We start from the raw sequence: 14,658 nt of genomic DNA, 5'->3' as shown, positions 1-14,658 counted from the left end.
TCCTGAATATGTTGTTGCTTATGCCAGCTGTACACCCACCGAAGCAGAGACTAACTATAGTGTAACTGAAGAACAATGCTAAGCCATCTTATGGGCCCTTACGCAAGTTCCACCCTTCCTTGTACGGCCGCCCTTTTGATGATCGGTGACGAGATATTGTCAGAGATGCTTCCGTAGGCCTGAAGCAACAGCATTGTGCGGAGGAATGTCAATCTCTTCAGCAACGACCAAATTAGGGTGATGTTCAGGAGAATTGTCTAAACGGAGGTCACATAAAGGAGAAAGTTCGACTTCTGCCCACTTGCAGTTGGCAATGGCTTTGTGTTGTGAGAGGAAATCTCATCGAAGAACTATACTGTAGCAGGATGGCAGCACAATGAACTCAATAATCTACATAATGTCCTAAATTACAACTCGTGTTGTAAAAGCTGCTGACGGCTGAACATGCTGGGACTGTTGCGGTACGGAGACCTATGCCGGCAACTTGGGTCAGTCATTTCCCGGATGCAGCGGCAAAGTCTTTCATTCCTAACACAAACGGTGGCTCCAGTGTCCAGAAGGGCAAGAGTTGAGGCACCTTTGACAGAAATAGCAATGACATTCGACAGAGAAAAGTGAGCACTTGGGTGCTGTGGTGGCGACACAGTTCTTGCCTCGTGAACTCCGGCATTTAGTTTTACTTTTCTGTAGGCAGGGGACAACGATGCATTGGGGAGAGAGTGCTGACGTGGTGATGGAGAGCACTGGTTGAAGGAGGCATGACAATCGGGAGCGCTTGGAGTGTAGCGGAGTGGTAGTTGATCAGCATAGCGATGGAAGTGCCTCCCTTGTGTAGTTTGAGGGATCACGCGGCACGTTCCTCATAAGTTTCGCTTACGGCGCTCAATAAAAACACCACGCGGCAGCCCTACTGGACATTTATGTGAGTACTCTCAAAAACGAGGAAAGTTTTTGACTGTCCATATGGTGACTCCATCATGGGCAAACTGATGGAGTCTCCCGAACCGGCTTCTTGCATGAAAAGTAGGCAAACACTGAGAGTAAACCATGTTAAATATGTTCTTATAGTGGGTTGTCTGTATAACCAAATGGAGCATAACAGAATGAAGCCTCACTGCAGCGATCGCACGGGTCCGCAGCGACCGACTACGTGTCTGCATGCATGTCCGCGCACAATGTTTTGCTTTCGCTGTGAGTGCGTTTTCGCACCGTGCCACCAACTTTAGGCCACAGCATATGAGCATTTGAGAGTACACTAGCAACCATTGTTGCGTCGACGCCATCAGAACTGTTCAACAATAATTTCGTTATAGAGCCTTTGACGCCAACGGCGACTGTTATGTGCCATCGCGACGATTCAATCTATTTTGTCTTCCGAGTCCTTGGACATATTCGTATTATTTCTCAACTTGCGTCGCACTGTATGTTTATCGGTCTTCTCAGCGTGCGATTTCCCTCTGCTTTTTCATAACCCAGTGCATTAATGCGTAACAGAAACATGACCATATCCCATGCCTTTTTTAATGTGCGTCTTACCGCTCCCTTTCTGTTCCAGTGAACTTGGCAGTATCAAGTTCATAGACCAAACTGTCATAGCATTAACCGGTCAGCGGGCGCGGGCGAGCATCTCAGTATGCGTTTTCTGCTACTCACCGGACATCGCAGTCCCAGCGCCACAGCAGAAAGCTTCCTCGCGTCTGTGCTTGCTGCATACCCAAGTTGCAGCCGATGGCTCTCTGCCGGTTCTAAGTTTCGCGAGCCAAGCTTCACGGAGCTCCTTGTCCTGTGGCTATGTGTGAATAAGGCTGACACCGGGCTCCGTTGCATACGTTGGGCGCTGCAGCACCCAGCAGTAGCTTACCATGCTGCACGCCTCCAAAGGCAGCCACTACCTATTAGAGTACTTTCAAATGTTGTCAAGCAGACACCCAAGGCGGGAAAGCCTAACCACTTAATCAGAAACGCAGCCCAGCTGGGACTTTCAACTTCTGCTTTCAGCTCGCTTCGGCGCCTCCAAAGCAGCCGACGCGGCCGCTGTGTCCACGTGATCCCTCATGCCACGCCACCCCGACGGTGGAGCCAGCTCGTCCAGTGGTGCAGCTCGAGGCCAATAGCGAGTCGTCAATTAATAGCCATATGAGACGGCCAATGGCATGTGGCGTCAACAATATTGAGAGATATGCCCGGGGCCACCACAGGCAAAGCAAACAGGATTGTCATCTGGAGTATGCAAAGGGTTTGCGGCTACGGGGCCAGCGCAAAGGGCACGGGGAGCAGTCTGCGCCTGCATTGGTTGATGCAGTGTGAAAGCAGGGTGCGTTCGAGGCCTTGTGGCAACACTGACGTACTTAAGAGGAGCAGCTACAGGATGCCACTGATGGGACATTGGCACAGCATCTGCAATTTCTTCTTTAATCGCCTGCCAAATAGCGGGTGATAGGTAAGGAGCAGGACGCGGCTGAGGCTGCTGCTGAGTAAACTGCACCATTGAGAGCTGCCAAGCTACTTCATTGCGTATGAACGCCGTGATCTGTGCCAGCAGTGTTGACTGGTCTGAGATGACGACCAGGCTTACGAGGCTCTTGTCATTTGTAACCAGGTGACAAGCCAAGGTCCGCTGTTTCCAGAGCTGGTCGTAACTCTGACACAACTTGATGAGCTTCGCTACGCTGCTCGGGTTTTTTGCAAGCAGCATCTCAAAGACGTCATTGTCAATGCAGTTCATAATGTGCTTGATTTCGTCAGATTTGGGCATGGAGGCATTGACGTGCTTCGAGAAGTTCAGAATGTCGTCAATGTAACTTGTGAACAACTTGCCCAGCTGCTGTGCCAGTTTGCGCAAACGCTGTTTGGTGCACAAATATTATGTGGCAGGGTGCCCAAACACGTCTATGAGGGCAGCCTTAAATGCAGACCAGGTTAGAAAGTCTGCCACGCATTTTTTTTTAAACCATTAGAAAGGTAGTAGACGACATCGTTGAACTTGGTGGCATCACCCCACTGGTTGTGGATGGTTACCCTAGCGTAAGATGAGAGCCAGTCCTCCATATCACTGTCATCAGTGCTACTGAAGACAACCAGATCCCTCTAGTAAGGCACCCTAGAGCAGAAGGGTGAAGGGGGAGTGGACGGTCGGTGCGTGGTTGCGTCTTCATGCATACCGAGTCATAGCGTATGGGCGCAGAGTTCCAGAATGGAAGTTTGGCAGTTGATCCCAGCATCTCCACTAATTAAAATTAGGTTTACTATCCGAAACAGGCAGCTAGAGCAGTTAAGTCTGGCAGCGTTCTGAACCGTAACTTCAGCGTCGTCTTGCGTGAAGCAGTCGCGATGCTGCTGCTGTTGGTGGTGTTCCTCATCTTCAGTTGGTGGCGAAACAGGGTTGCCAGATCGCTCCAACCACAGGTAGCCAAACTGCCCTCCGCAGAAGCCCAAAGGTAGCCAAAAGCGAAACTTTTGGGTAGCCCAAAAGTAGCCAAAGAGCTTTGTCTTTTTGTGAAGTCATTTCTTAAGCATATTGAATTAATTTTTGGCAAGAATACCTACGTATTCGTTTTTCCACGCAAGACCACGCATGACCTCTGCACGCATTGTCACGGAGGCCATGCGGCAAGGAAAACAAATGCTGCACAAGCACAAGAAGTGCAGAAACGCAGTCATGCAAGCAAATTTATGATAAGGCAAATGCGGTCTTCATTACAAACGCAGTTTTATTTTCCCAGAGCACTAAAATATCACGAAAAGAACAACACACAAATACCAATGCGCGATAAACACGCTAAGCAATGGCATGCATTCAGGTGTTCAGTATCATTACTTACAGGTCATGATAATTTCACTTAACACCATGTAATGTACCAAACGGAAAACTACAAAAAATTTCAAGACAAAGTCTAACACAATAGATGGCGGTTATTACAAAATCCAGTACGATATATAGACATAAAAAGTATGCTGTGATTAAGCATCACGAGCTTATTGAGAAGTAGAACTGCTTGATCCGTACAAAATGTCAGATCTGAAACGGGACAAAAATTCTTGGCCCGGTTTCAAGTCCTTGCAGCAGCCTCCGTTTCTGGCCAGGCCAAACTTCACGTGGAGGGACGCTACTAATGACTCGTTCGACATTCTATTTCGAAGGTCGGTTTTAATGAGCGACACCTGGCTGAACACTCGTTAAACAGAGACATTTGATAAGGGTAGTGATTGCAAAGATAGGAGGAGGGTTTGGAGTTGTGTAGGGAACAAATGGCTGTGGTGGCTGTGGGGCAACAGAAGAGGATATGTTCTGCATTGGCACTGGAGCAGCTGCAATTTGGGCAGAAAGGGTCCGAGCGAATTGCCACACTCTAAAACAAAATTACACTCTTTGGGTTGTATCTTGCCCCACAACAAAAAACGTCATCTCTCTTGTCCGCATTTCCTTTCTTTAACACTGCGAGGCCGGTACTTCCCAGTAATGAACTGCATGCACATTATCAGCATGACATAGCATTCCAGACATGAAAATAGGGGGCGGGAAACGCAAGCAAGGGAGATGACAATTATTGTTGCGCAGCAGATATACGCCCCAAAGGACGTATATCTTGTCTAAGAGTGCACGCAGGCACCATGCGGCAGGCAGAAAATTCGGCAAATTTCGGTTAGGTTTAGCTCGGTGTTCTCCCTCTGTTCTGGCGCAGAGGTCATCCGCGGCGCACCGTCAACGGGAGCTAAAAGCATCTCCTGCTTAAAACGTCGGACGCCGAAAGCTCACATCTGGAGACAGCAACAGTCTATGTTCGCTGGCATGTGCGTGCGGGTAGCGTTAGTTCGGGGATGGAGACGTGTTTCATGAGGCCAGCTTTTGTAATTAAAATTATCAGAAGGACGCGATCCTTGACCTTTTGACATGCATATGTGTTCTCTCCCATAGAACTAGCAAATTTTGATTTTATAGCAGACGTGCTTGAGTGTTTTTCATTTGCGCTTAACTATTTTTAATTCTTTTTGCACAGGAAGATGTACCCCAAGAATAGCCGTATAGCCAAAAGGAAAACTCTGACGCCCGCTCGGACCAAAAGTAGCCCAATTTGCCTATTAATAATCCAATCTGGCAACCCTGGGAGTTCATCCTCTTAATCACAAAGCCATTATTTCATTGTATTGTGTCTCAATATAACGAGGTTCAAGTGTACAGTAAAACCTCGTTAAATCATACCCACTTAAACAGCAGTTTCGTTTTAAAAGTAGTAAAGTCAAATCCCCGAATCAGCGGCCTTCGAACGTAATGTGTTTTGTATCTGCATAAACTGTACTAGCTCACTGTGTACATGTCAGTTAATGCGTAGTGTTTCCACTTTTCGTCGCACAAACACGGCGGTGCGTCGTCTCCATCGGGCGGCCCGGCAGAACAAGCCTCAGCGGTCGGAACAACAGCCTCCAAGTGCCCTGTGTGTTTTGCGCATGAAGCCATATCAACATCATTTCTCAGACAAGTTCGGATAAAAAAGGACACTGGGTGCTCAGCGTAGAAGAAAAATTAGACATTGTTCACGGTATCGAATGTGACACAAGAAGTCGGCGCTGGCATGCGACAGGGATCTACTTTTGACTACGGTGTGTGGCATTTCAAACGCGAACAAGTTAGTTAGCAGCGCTGCTGCAACCACAGAAAGATGCCTGCTACGAGGTGCGACTTTTCATCATTGTTGCCTCTGTTGCCGAAGTGTTGACTAGCGACAGTGATGAGCACGACATGGAAAGTGACAGCACGGGCGATTCGGGCCTGACAGTGGCAGAAGCTGTGCGTTACGTCAGCCTCATGAATGTTACCGTCGGGACGAGAATAGCTCCCCGCAATGAAAAAGGTGCCCCACGACTTCTGCAGTGCGTGCACAGAGAATACGTAAGGCCAATGAGGAATCTGCCATGCGAGTGTTTCCCGAGATGAGGGGGCTGGCTGAAAAGCTGGCATGCAGCTTCAGTAAGTTTGAGGCCGCTGTCGTTGTTAGGCTGCCACGGCATCAAACTAAAATAACTTTCGTTGCATGAAGTGATTAAATACTGCATGTTTATTTCCCCTTTCATCGCACTCTCTCTGAGTTCCGTGTTTCGTTTTTGACAGGTACCGTATTTACACGATTGTAAGTCGAGTCGAATGTAAGTCGACCCCCCCCCCCCCCCATATCGCGTGACAGGAAAAAAAGAAAGAGAGCATACCCGAAGGCGCATTCGACAACGAAAATTTATTAGTAGGTGACATGGTCACTGGACTACTCGTCTTCACTAGTGCTGCCATCGTCATAGTTGCTGCGGTCCCACAGTGCGTCATGGTCCAGCGAAATTTCAGATTTGGCAAACGACCACACCAGGACATCTTGCGGAACAGCAGCCCACGCCGAGTGCACCCAACCACACGCAGCCATCAGGGAGGCTCTTTTGACAAGTCCGGTTGGCGTAATTTCACGGTATTTTGCCGCCAGCCACTCATTGTACTCACGGCGGAGCAGGGCCTTAAAATTAGGGCGAAGGTCCGGGCTTGTTTCCTGACCATGTCGCACTTCACTGGCAGGGACCGATCACTCAATTCAGCAACGTAAGCTGCAGGCTTAGCCTACAGCTCCGAAAAGCGTGGGAAATTCTTCGCTTGCTGCCACAGCTGAAAATTTTGCTTCGCTGCAGTCGCCACTTTCACACCACCCGTTCAGAACCATCGAACTTGCGGCCCGCTGCGCAGTGATTTGTTTCTTCGGCGTAAAGGATGGCAGCCCCCTTGAACGCTGCTGTTCACGAGCGCCGAATGTTTAGTGGGCCTACGGCACTCATGACGACTGGGGAATCATGGAAGTAGCACATAGCTGGCAGTCAATTCGAACGCGTCAAACTAAGAGCTACAGGGAAAAAGAAACACATGAGTGGTGTCTGCTCTTCCATGAACTACTGATACTCCCCGCAAGCGCCACTGTTCTGAGGGTGCCGCCGCAAACAGGAACAGCAGCACTTCCATCCATTATCGACACCTCCCCACGAGTATTGCATGCAGTGTAAAACTCTCAAAAATGTTAAAAACCCTTCCGAAAGCGAACAAACACGCGGGATAGCGAGAAGATACGGATAGGGCCATAGACCAAACATAAAATTGTAACTACGTTGTAGCTCCCGTTGGTCTCGCTTTTTTGGCGAGGCCATGTTTTGGTTTCAATTGTAAATCGACCCCCCAACTTCAGACTTTCAAATTTTAAAAGAGTGGTCGACTTACAACCGTGTAAATATGGTAAATGGGCGCAATCTCGTGCTATTTCGGTTAAACAGTACTACCATTTAGTACATACTTTTTCTGAACTCCGGCCAACTACGGTTTAACAAGGTTTCACTGTACTTTGAAAATCTGACATGCTTGCCCCTGCGTTCCAGTGACCTTGGGATGCCTTTATCGGATGCCTTTATCAGGGGTGCAGCAATCACTTCTGCAAGGAACATTTCCGATACGGCGTAGGGGCTGTGATGTTCGGTGAGTAGCAGAAAGCGCGCATTGAGACGGTCCCCTGCGCGCACAGCTCGGCTAATGTCTTGGTCTATAAACTTGTTGATGTTAGATACTGGCAAGTTCACTGGAAAGGGATCTGTAAAACGCACATCAAAGAAAAGGCATGGCATATGCTCGTGTGGGTGTAGCACCAAACAATGAATAATGTACTGGGATTATGAGGCAGCAGGTAACTGCTCACCGAAAAGACCAATAAACATACAGTATGTTGCAACTCGAGAAACGATGACACTGAAACGTCCAAAACTTTAGGGAAAAAAAAAAAAAGATTGGATCCTCGCAACTGCACATCACAAGTTGCTGCCGTAGGGGTCGAAGTTCCTAGTAATAACGAAATTGTTGTTTAACAGCTCTCATATTGTCCACGCAACAATGGTTGCTTGTGTACTATCAAATGCTCATATACTGCGGCCTAAAGCTCGTGGCACGAACCGAACACGCGCTTGCAGCGAAAGCGAAACATTGTGCGCAGACATGCATGCACAGTCGGTCACCGCAAACACATGTGATTGCTGCACTGAGGCTTCATTGTGTTACGCTCCATTGGGTTACATAGACAGCCCACTATAAGAACACATTTCGCATATCTTTTATGCAAAAAGCCGGTTTTTGAGGAACTCTATCGTGTCGAGCCAGTGCATGTAGTGGGCGGTCACTGTACGTATTCGGTAAAGAGATAGCATCTGTAAACTATGCTGTGCTTTCCGTTTGCCCAAAATTATTGTTTTGATGGCAAAAGCTCCCTTTTTTTCGAGAGTACTTACAGAAATGCCCAGGAGCGACATTTCACCTTGGTGTTTTTACTGAGCGCCAACAGCAAAACCTACGAGGAGCGCGCCACATTATCCTTCATACTACACAAGCGAGGCGTTTTCGACAAATGGCGGAGTACTTGTCCCCAATACTTTTTAGGTGGTGCGAGAGTGATGGTGTACACACAGAGCACAAAGAACTTTGTGTGTGACACAGGCAACTGCCTACAAAAGGCATTGTGACCAAAGTGTGAAACTTGATGTTTGTGTAAATGCTCTGCAAGTGTTGCAGCACAAACTGCAGGGCACCAGGAAACAAATTTCATGGCCCCAAATGTTTGTATTGACAAGTTTCCCAGCAAGAAATTTTACCAGCTGTGATTACAACCGATAGGTGAAGGCAATACACAATTTTGTACTGTGTCGAAACCATGCAGATGCCACTGTGCAACTGTGCCTGATGAGGTGAGCGGAGGGAGTGTAGCTTGGAATGTGCCAATTAATTTTTCTGAAATATTCAAGCCAAATTTAGGTGTTCTGCCCTTATGCAAGACTATACAGCAGTCCACCACCTATGTGTCCACCACCTTCATTGTGCTCAGCAGACGAATGCCAAAGCCCCTTAGCTATGATGCTGGAAAGTTGCCACATGGTCTGGGAGCAACAGTCCCAGATAAAAACACGATGCTTACCCAGAGTGATCTGCGCATCTTCCTTGAGGACAGGGCGCTTGCCAGATGACTCGCAGAGCTGCTCTTGGTCGCTTTGCTGTGGCTGCCACAAGGTCAATATGCTGCACCGCGCCTCCTCTGAAAACGGGTCCTTGCAACCCACAGGCGACGCTGCTTGCTCTATCCTGAGAGGAGTAGGCACGGCATAAAAGGCACATGGACACATTGAAAAACCTCTAGACTGATAATCAGCTGTCCCTGTCGGGCAGCTGTTTTCTTAAAGGGCAACTGCAGCAAATTTTGAACTTTATACAAGGCCTACTTTCTTATAGCGGAGATGTGCAGCAGCCATCATGGAAATTTGACGTTTGAAATTAGAGTTGATGCGTGACAGAAAGCTAGCACAAATATACATTCTCAGTACCTAAGCTAAAAAATAAAATATGCAGCCATTATTGCTTGCCAAAAATGACAGGAAAAATTGAGAACCAGCATGGAGATGGGGCATGATCTCCAAGATCAGTCAGTAAGCGCACGACGCAGGAAGTCCCAGAGGTCATGGTCTGGCACTTATAAATTTTTATAAGCAGCCAAACCTGTTTATAATGAACTAGATGGTTCCTCAAAATGTGCTCATTATGTCAGTAGTTTGTCACATACAAAGTCACTGTTTAAAACCTCCAAAATTGAGTCTGACGGTGGCTTTGGCAGCTACATTCCGATGTCACTTTGATTCAAAATTTACATTTTCAGTATCTTCATTTTTACCTTCATTAAATTCAACATGAATGCCTATCAACTAGCTTAGTTTTCCATCTTACTGCAGTTCATTTCTGTCTTCTGTACTTTCCATATCAAGATACATGTTTCTGGTAAAAAAAAAGTCGTTTAAAGAATTAAATGTGGCACCATGGGTGCAAAACAGCTCCGGACGGGAACTGATCAGCTGCCATCTCACAGTTATGAGTGCAGCCACTGCAATATTTTCTTCGAGAGCGTGTGATCTATAATTTGCCATCAGTGGGACTCAAGTGGATTCTGCACATGATGGCGAAGCGTTCTAGTTAGCCTGAAGCATTAACTACTGTGGCATGCCAACGTTTTGCAAACATCTTGCCATTAGGGGTCCAGCATCAGCCACATACCGAGTGCCAAGAGCCATGAAGTTATGTTTTCTATGTTGGCTCGGCTGGAAAAGTACAAAGTTTGAAAGGTAGAACACCACTGTGATCTGTTAGCAGCAGCATAAACAAGGCACCATCAAACAGCAACTGCCAACTCTAACTTTGCATAGCAGAGTGTGTGTACGCCAGTTGGTTATTCATGACTTTGAGAAGTTACTGCGACAAACCACGAGACTTGAAGAAAGGGACAACACAAGCAGTGTGTTGTCAGCTTGTGTTGTCTCGTGGTTTCTTGTGGTAACATCCAAAAATCTAACTTTGCATGGCGACAGTTCATTGTGCCGCATTCACATTGACTTGGGTCGCATGAATATTGACAGCAACGATAAGATGGAGACACTTGAGCAGCTCCCCCTTGGTTCTCATCGATACAAATAATCTAAAGTGCAGTCCACACGATACCGCATGAAGAACTGCCCAGATGCCACCGTGGTGGGACGCTGGGACACGCCTTGAAAGCATGGCTACCAAGTGACTTTCCCAGCGGCTTCTGAAATCCACTTGCAGCACTCGCTCATCTTGGCGGTCATATCTAAGTTGTGGTGGGACAGGAGGGGGGGGTCGCTGCTGCGCACCCAATTCAGTTGCTATTTCGTACTTCAGATCTCCACATGCACAATCCTTTTACTGTGACTGGTTTTGAAGTGTTCATTTTAACAGCATCATGCTTTTTAAAATGTTCGTTATAGATGAACGCAGATTCAATAGGCAGGGTTGAAAAATTGTAAACCCCAGTGAAATGATTACTGATAAATTTTTATATCAAGGATTGTTAAAACTGGGTTCGACTGTACTGCAGTCAAACCTCAATATAATGAAGCATTATTTGCTGGGAAGAACTTGGTCAAATTGTGAATTTCGTTACTTCAAGCGTTCTAGAGTTTTAGCAGTAGAAGCAACTTCACAAATTCCCAAAGCGTTCCTGGTGGATCGTATCTTGTCGGTAAACACTTCTAAACAAATTGCAAGAAGGTTGCGCCACAATAGCATGGTTACGAGCACCAGCACGTGCAGTGCAGATCATGCCCAGAACAATGCATCTGCTTGGCTCACAGCGTCCGAGATTTGCACAGTACACGGGCGTATCTGCAACGAGGCATGCGACTGAACACGCCACGCCATTGGCAGATTTTCACGCTGCGAGGTGAAGAGGAGGTTGAAGTGTCTCGACGATCCGTAGATGGTTTTACCCTGACTACTGAGCTACAACCTTGTAGCTGTACATATTGTAAATACATATATTTTATCCCTGTAACAGTATGCTCGGGCGTGCAAAACTTGGCACAAAAGAACGTTAAATTCCGTTTCCTACAACGCATAAATTCAGCAAGAACAAAAGGTGTTCCATTTTTGGAAGTAAAGTAAAACCTCGTTAATTCGAAGTCATCGGGACCACAAAAAATCTTCAAATTAAGCGGGTTTTCGGATTAACAGATCACACAAAAAAATGCAACCCAGGCAAAGAAATTCCCTGCAGGAATGCGCTACCTTTATTCAGGATTCTTCGGATTTTAAAGTAATCAGACATGCCAGTTGCCACGTCATGTAGTTCGAGGCTCCAAGGGTCATGTTTTCTAGTTGGCCAACTACGTGCAGCATTTGAGAATTTCCACTGTGGCACTCAACAAAACTGCTGATAACGTTCAGCGATCCGATAACTTCCCCAAGAGCAGGTGCTGCGGAGGGCTCGTTAGCATCGTCATCGCTGTCATCGCACATGGTCGCATCAGCGGTAACTTCACTCTCCAAGTCTGAGTAGCCCGTTTGTTGACCATTTTCAAAGTTCAGATACTCGGCGAAGCCGACTGCACTGGATTTGCAATCCTCTGTGCAGAGTGCATTGATGCGGCCGCAATACTCAGCTCCTTCTTCATCAAGTGCACATGAATAGTCAGCATCAGCATCGACGGTGCTTTGCTTTAAGAAGCCACCGTGTTCAAAACACCGCATGATCAAAGTGGGTTCCACTTGCGTCCATGCATACGTAATAAGACATTTGGCCCCGAGGAGGTCGACGGAGTACTCCTTGCCGTTGTCGTAGCAAAGGAGCATGCGCTTGAGCAGGTGGTGGCGGTAAATCTTTCTCGTGTAGTGAATGACACCTTGGTCCATTGGCAGCGAGATCGACGTGGTGTTCGGAGGAAGAAATACCCTCCTGATAGCTTTCAGGTGTGGGATGTCACCGTGTGCCGGGCAATTATCAACAACAAAGAGTACATACCTACCTGTGGCGACGAACTTCCGGTCAAACTGTCGAACGCAATCTTCAAATGTTGGGCCTGTGACCCAGGCTTTCTTGTTGTGGCGGTAGATAAGCTTATCCCTTGGCGGCAGCTGTGCATCTTTAAAGCAGCGAGGCTTCCCACTCTTTCCAACTACGAGTAGCAGCAGCTTGTGTTCACCGCACATGTTCGCGCCGAACAAAACGGTAATTCTTTTCTTGCTCTGCTTTCAGCCCTTGACCGCGGTGTCCTTCGCTGCAAACGTTTTTGTGGGCAGCATCTTGTAAAAAAAGGGCTGCCTCGTCAAAGGAGGAGGTAAGAGAAAAGCAGAAGGCAGGGAGGTTAACCAGAATAATGTCCTGTTGGCTACCCTACCTACCCTGCATCATCAAGGTTGCACACATCGTCTGCACCGTACTCGCTAAGCAACGGAGCCCACGTGTTTCCGTCGACGACGCTCTCGTTGGCGCTGCCGCTCTTGCCACAGCTGGCCACGACGGTTAAGTTACTTGGCTCTTTAAAACGGCTGAACCATCTATTGCTACACTTGAACTCTTCGTGCCCAAGTTGTAGAGCCAAGTCGTCGGCCTTCTCCCGAAGTATCGTTCCATTGATGGGAAGGACGGCTGCGTTTGCTTTCTGCAGCCAGCAAAGCAGATTCCATATCTTGGCACGTGGGAGCCCATAATCGCGACCGCTTCGAAGGTGTCTTGCTGTAGGCCTCCAGTACCTTCAACTTGTTCTTCAATATTGTGGACAACGTCGAGAGGGGCATGCTGTGCCCTTCAGCCAACTCGGCCTTGGAACACGTGTTCTTACCTGCTTCTTGGATCAAGCAGAACTTCTGCTGCAAAGTTAGTCTTTATACTTTGGCATCTTCGCTCACTGGCACTTCTGCACAGCTCAGAAAAAAAGAAAGAAAGAACACCACGCTAGCTGCAACACCCCCAACCTCTGCACACAAAAGAATGGTGCAGAGTGGCGCTGCACGCACACACGTAGCCGCAGGCACGGAGAATGGGCGAACGGCAGCCAGTGGCAGCGGCACGGAACCCACACTGACTGCGAGGAGTGTGCGAAGTGGGGGACGAGAGCATGTGACAAAAACCGGAATGCCTGCTGCATTGCAGTGAAGCACGTCTTCTCCTCTGCAGGCGCACGCTTCGGCAGTACCATGGACTCGTTTGTGTGCTAGCAGTACTACGGGTCAGGCGCTTCGCCTATAAATAATCATGATTGTTATGTGGCGTTGCCTCACGGCTCCGAATGGCCATCGTTTCGTCGGGTTTGCGGTGAAATGGGGATCCGAAATTGCCGCATAACACCCCAAATCTTTGAATTAACCAGGTTGGCCTAAGCCGCCGGTTCGAATTATCCGGTCAAATTTACGTTGGAAAATAGGGGACCTTCAAATTAACGAGGTTTTACTGTATTGCAAAACGTTCAAAACTAGCGTTCCTGTGCTAATTATTGTCCCTAGATTTTCTGCTAGCAAAAAATATCTAGGGACTTAGCACTAATCATCGTGTAGGATTTTTGCCGGAAGAAAAGGCGTAGTCGTAGCCAAGAAATAGGATGGCATTTTAGAATGCAACTTTTATGGGCTGCTAAACTGCCAATTACTGGACTTGAAAACTGCTTGCAACACTTCCATCCTTAAACGCTCTGCTGTCCACTCACGCATTAATTATAGCTTTCTGCCAAGAACTTCTTTACCTATTGTCGTTGCACCTATAACACTAGTGAGCTCAATTATCACCATAATCATTTGACCCATTAAAAAATAATTGCAATTTCGTGAATCAGCTTGAGAAACTGAATGAGAGTGGTTTCCTAGGTATACTTTGTGACTAGTATACTTTGTGATTTCCTAGAATACATTTCGTGAAAAGGGACAGAAGAAAGGAAGAAATGTATTTTGCGCCACGAAGTATACCTAGGAAATTTAAGCACCAACTTGCACAAGAAGTCCTTTTGGAATGACAGTGAATTTTATGAACAAATAACCAAGATAGCTCTAATTACCAACTCCCCCCTTAACCGCATCGAAAATCGGTAACCTGGCAGGCAAATAATTTCGAGGAGCATTCATGTTCAAATAAGAAGAAAGAAAGTTGTTTTGAATTTAAAGTAGGACAGTCTTGCTTGCTGCTACAAACTGAAATGCACTCAACGGTGCACACACTCAGTGCAAGGTCACCCATGCACAGAGGCTGCCTACTAGCCGGCATACTCACTTCTGGTCAATCTAGGGAACAGATGACCTTTCACATTTCTAATATTCCACCAAATGAATAATTC

At 47.3% G+C, this 14,658-nt stretch overlaps 1 protein-coding gene across 11 annotated transcripts in view; it reads right to left on the bottom strand.

Annotated features, from left to right (window-relative positions):
• Nucleotides 1-14,658, bottom strand: part of LOC135915696 (uncharacterized) — a 293,473-nt gene that overhangs the window by 106,200 nt on the left and 172,615 nt on the right. For all 11 annotated transcript variants that reach the window (XR_011509490.1, XM_070528622.1, XM_070528621.1 and 8 more), the window contains one exon: nt 8,973-9,136. Coding sequence is in view for 10 of the 11 variants with exons in the window: in XM_070528622.1 (XP_070384723.1) it covers nt 8,973-9,136 (164 nt within the window). In the remaining variant the exon portion in view is untranslated. The remainder of the gene's footprint in view (nt 1-8,972; nt 9,137-14,658) is intronic.

The sequence above is a fragment of the Dermacentor albipictus genome, unplaced genomic scaffold, assembly GCF_038994185.2.
Source record: "Dermacentor albipictus isolate Rhodes 1998 colony unplaced genomic scaffold, USDA_Dalb.pri_finalv2 scaffold_13, whole genome shotgun sequence".
NCBI classification, from domain to species: Eukaryota; Metazoa; Arthropoda; class Arachnida; order Ixodida; family Ixodidae; genus Dermacentor; species Dermacentor albipictus.
Note: the sequence above shows the minus strand (reverse complement) of the source record. Positions and strands in the feature narration are given on the sequence as shown.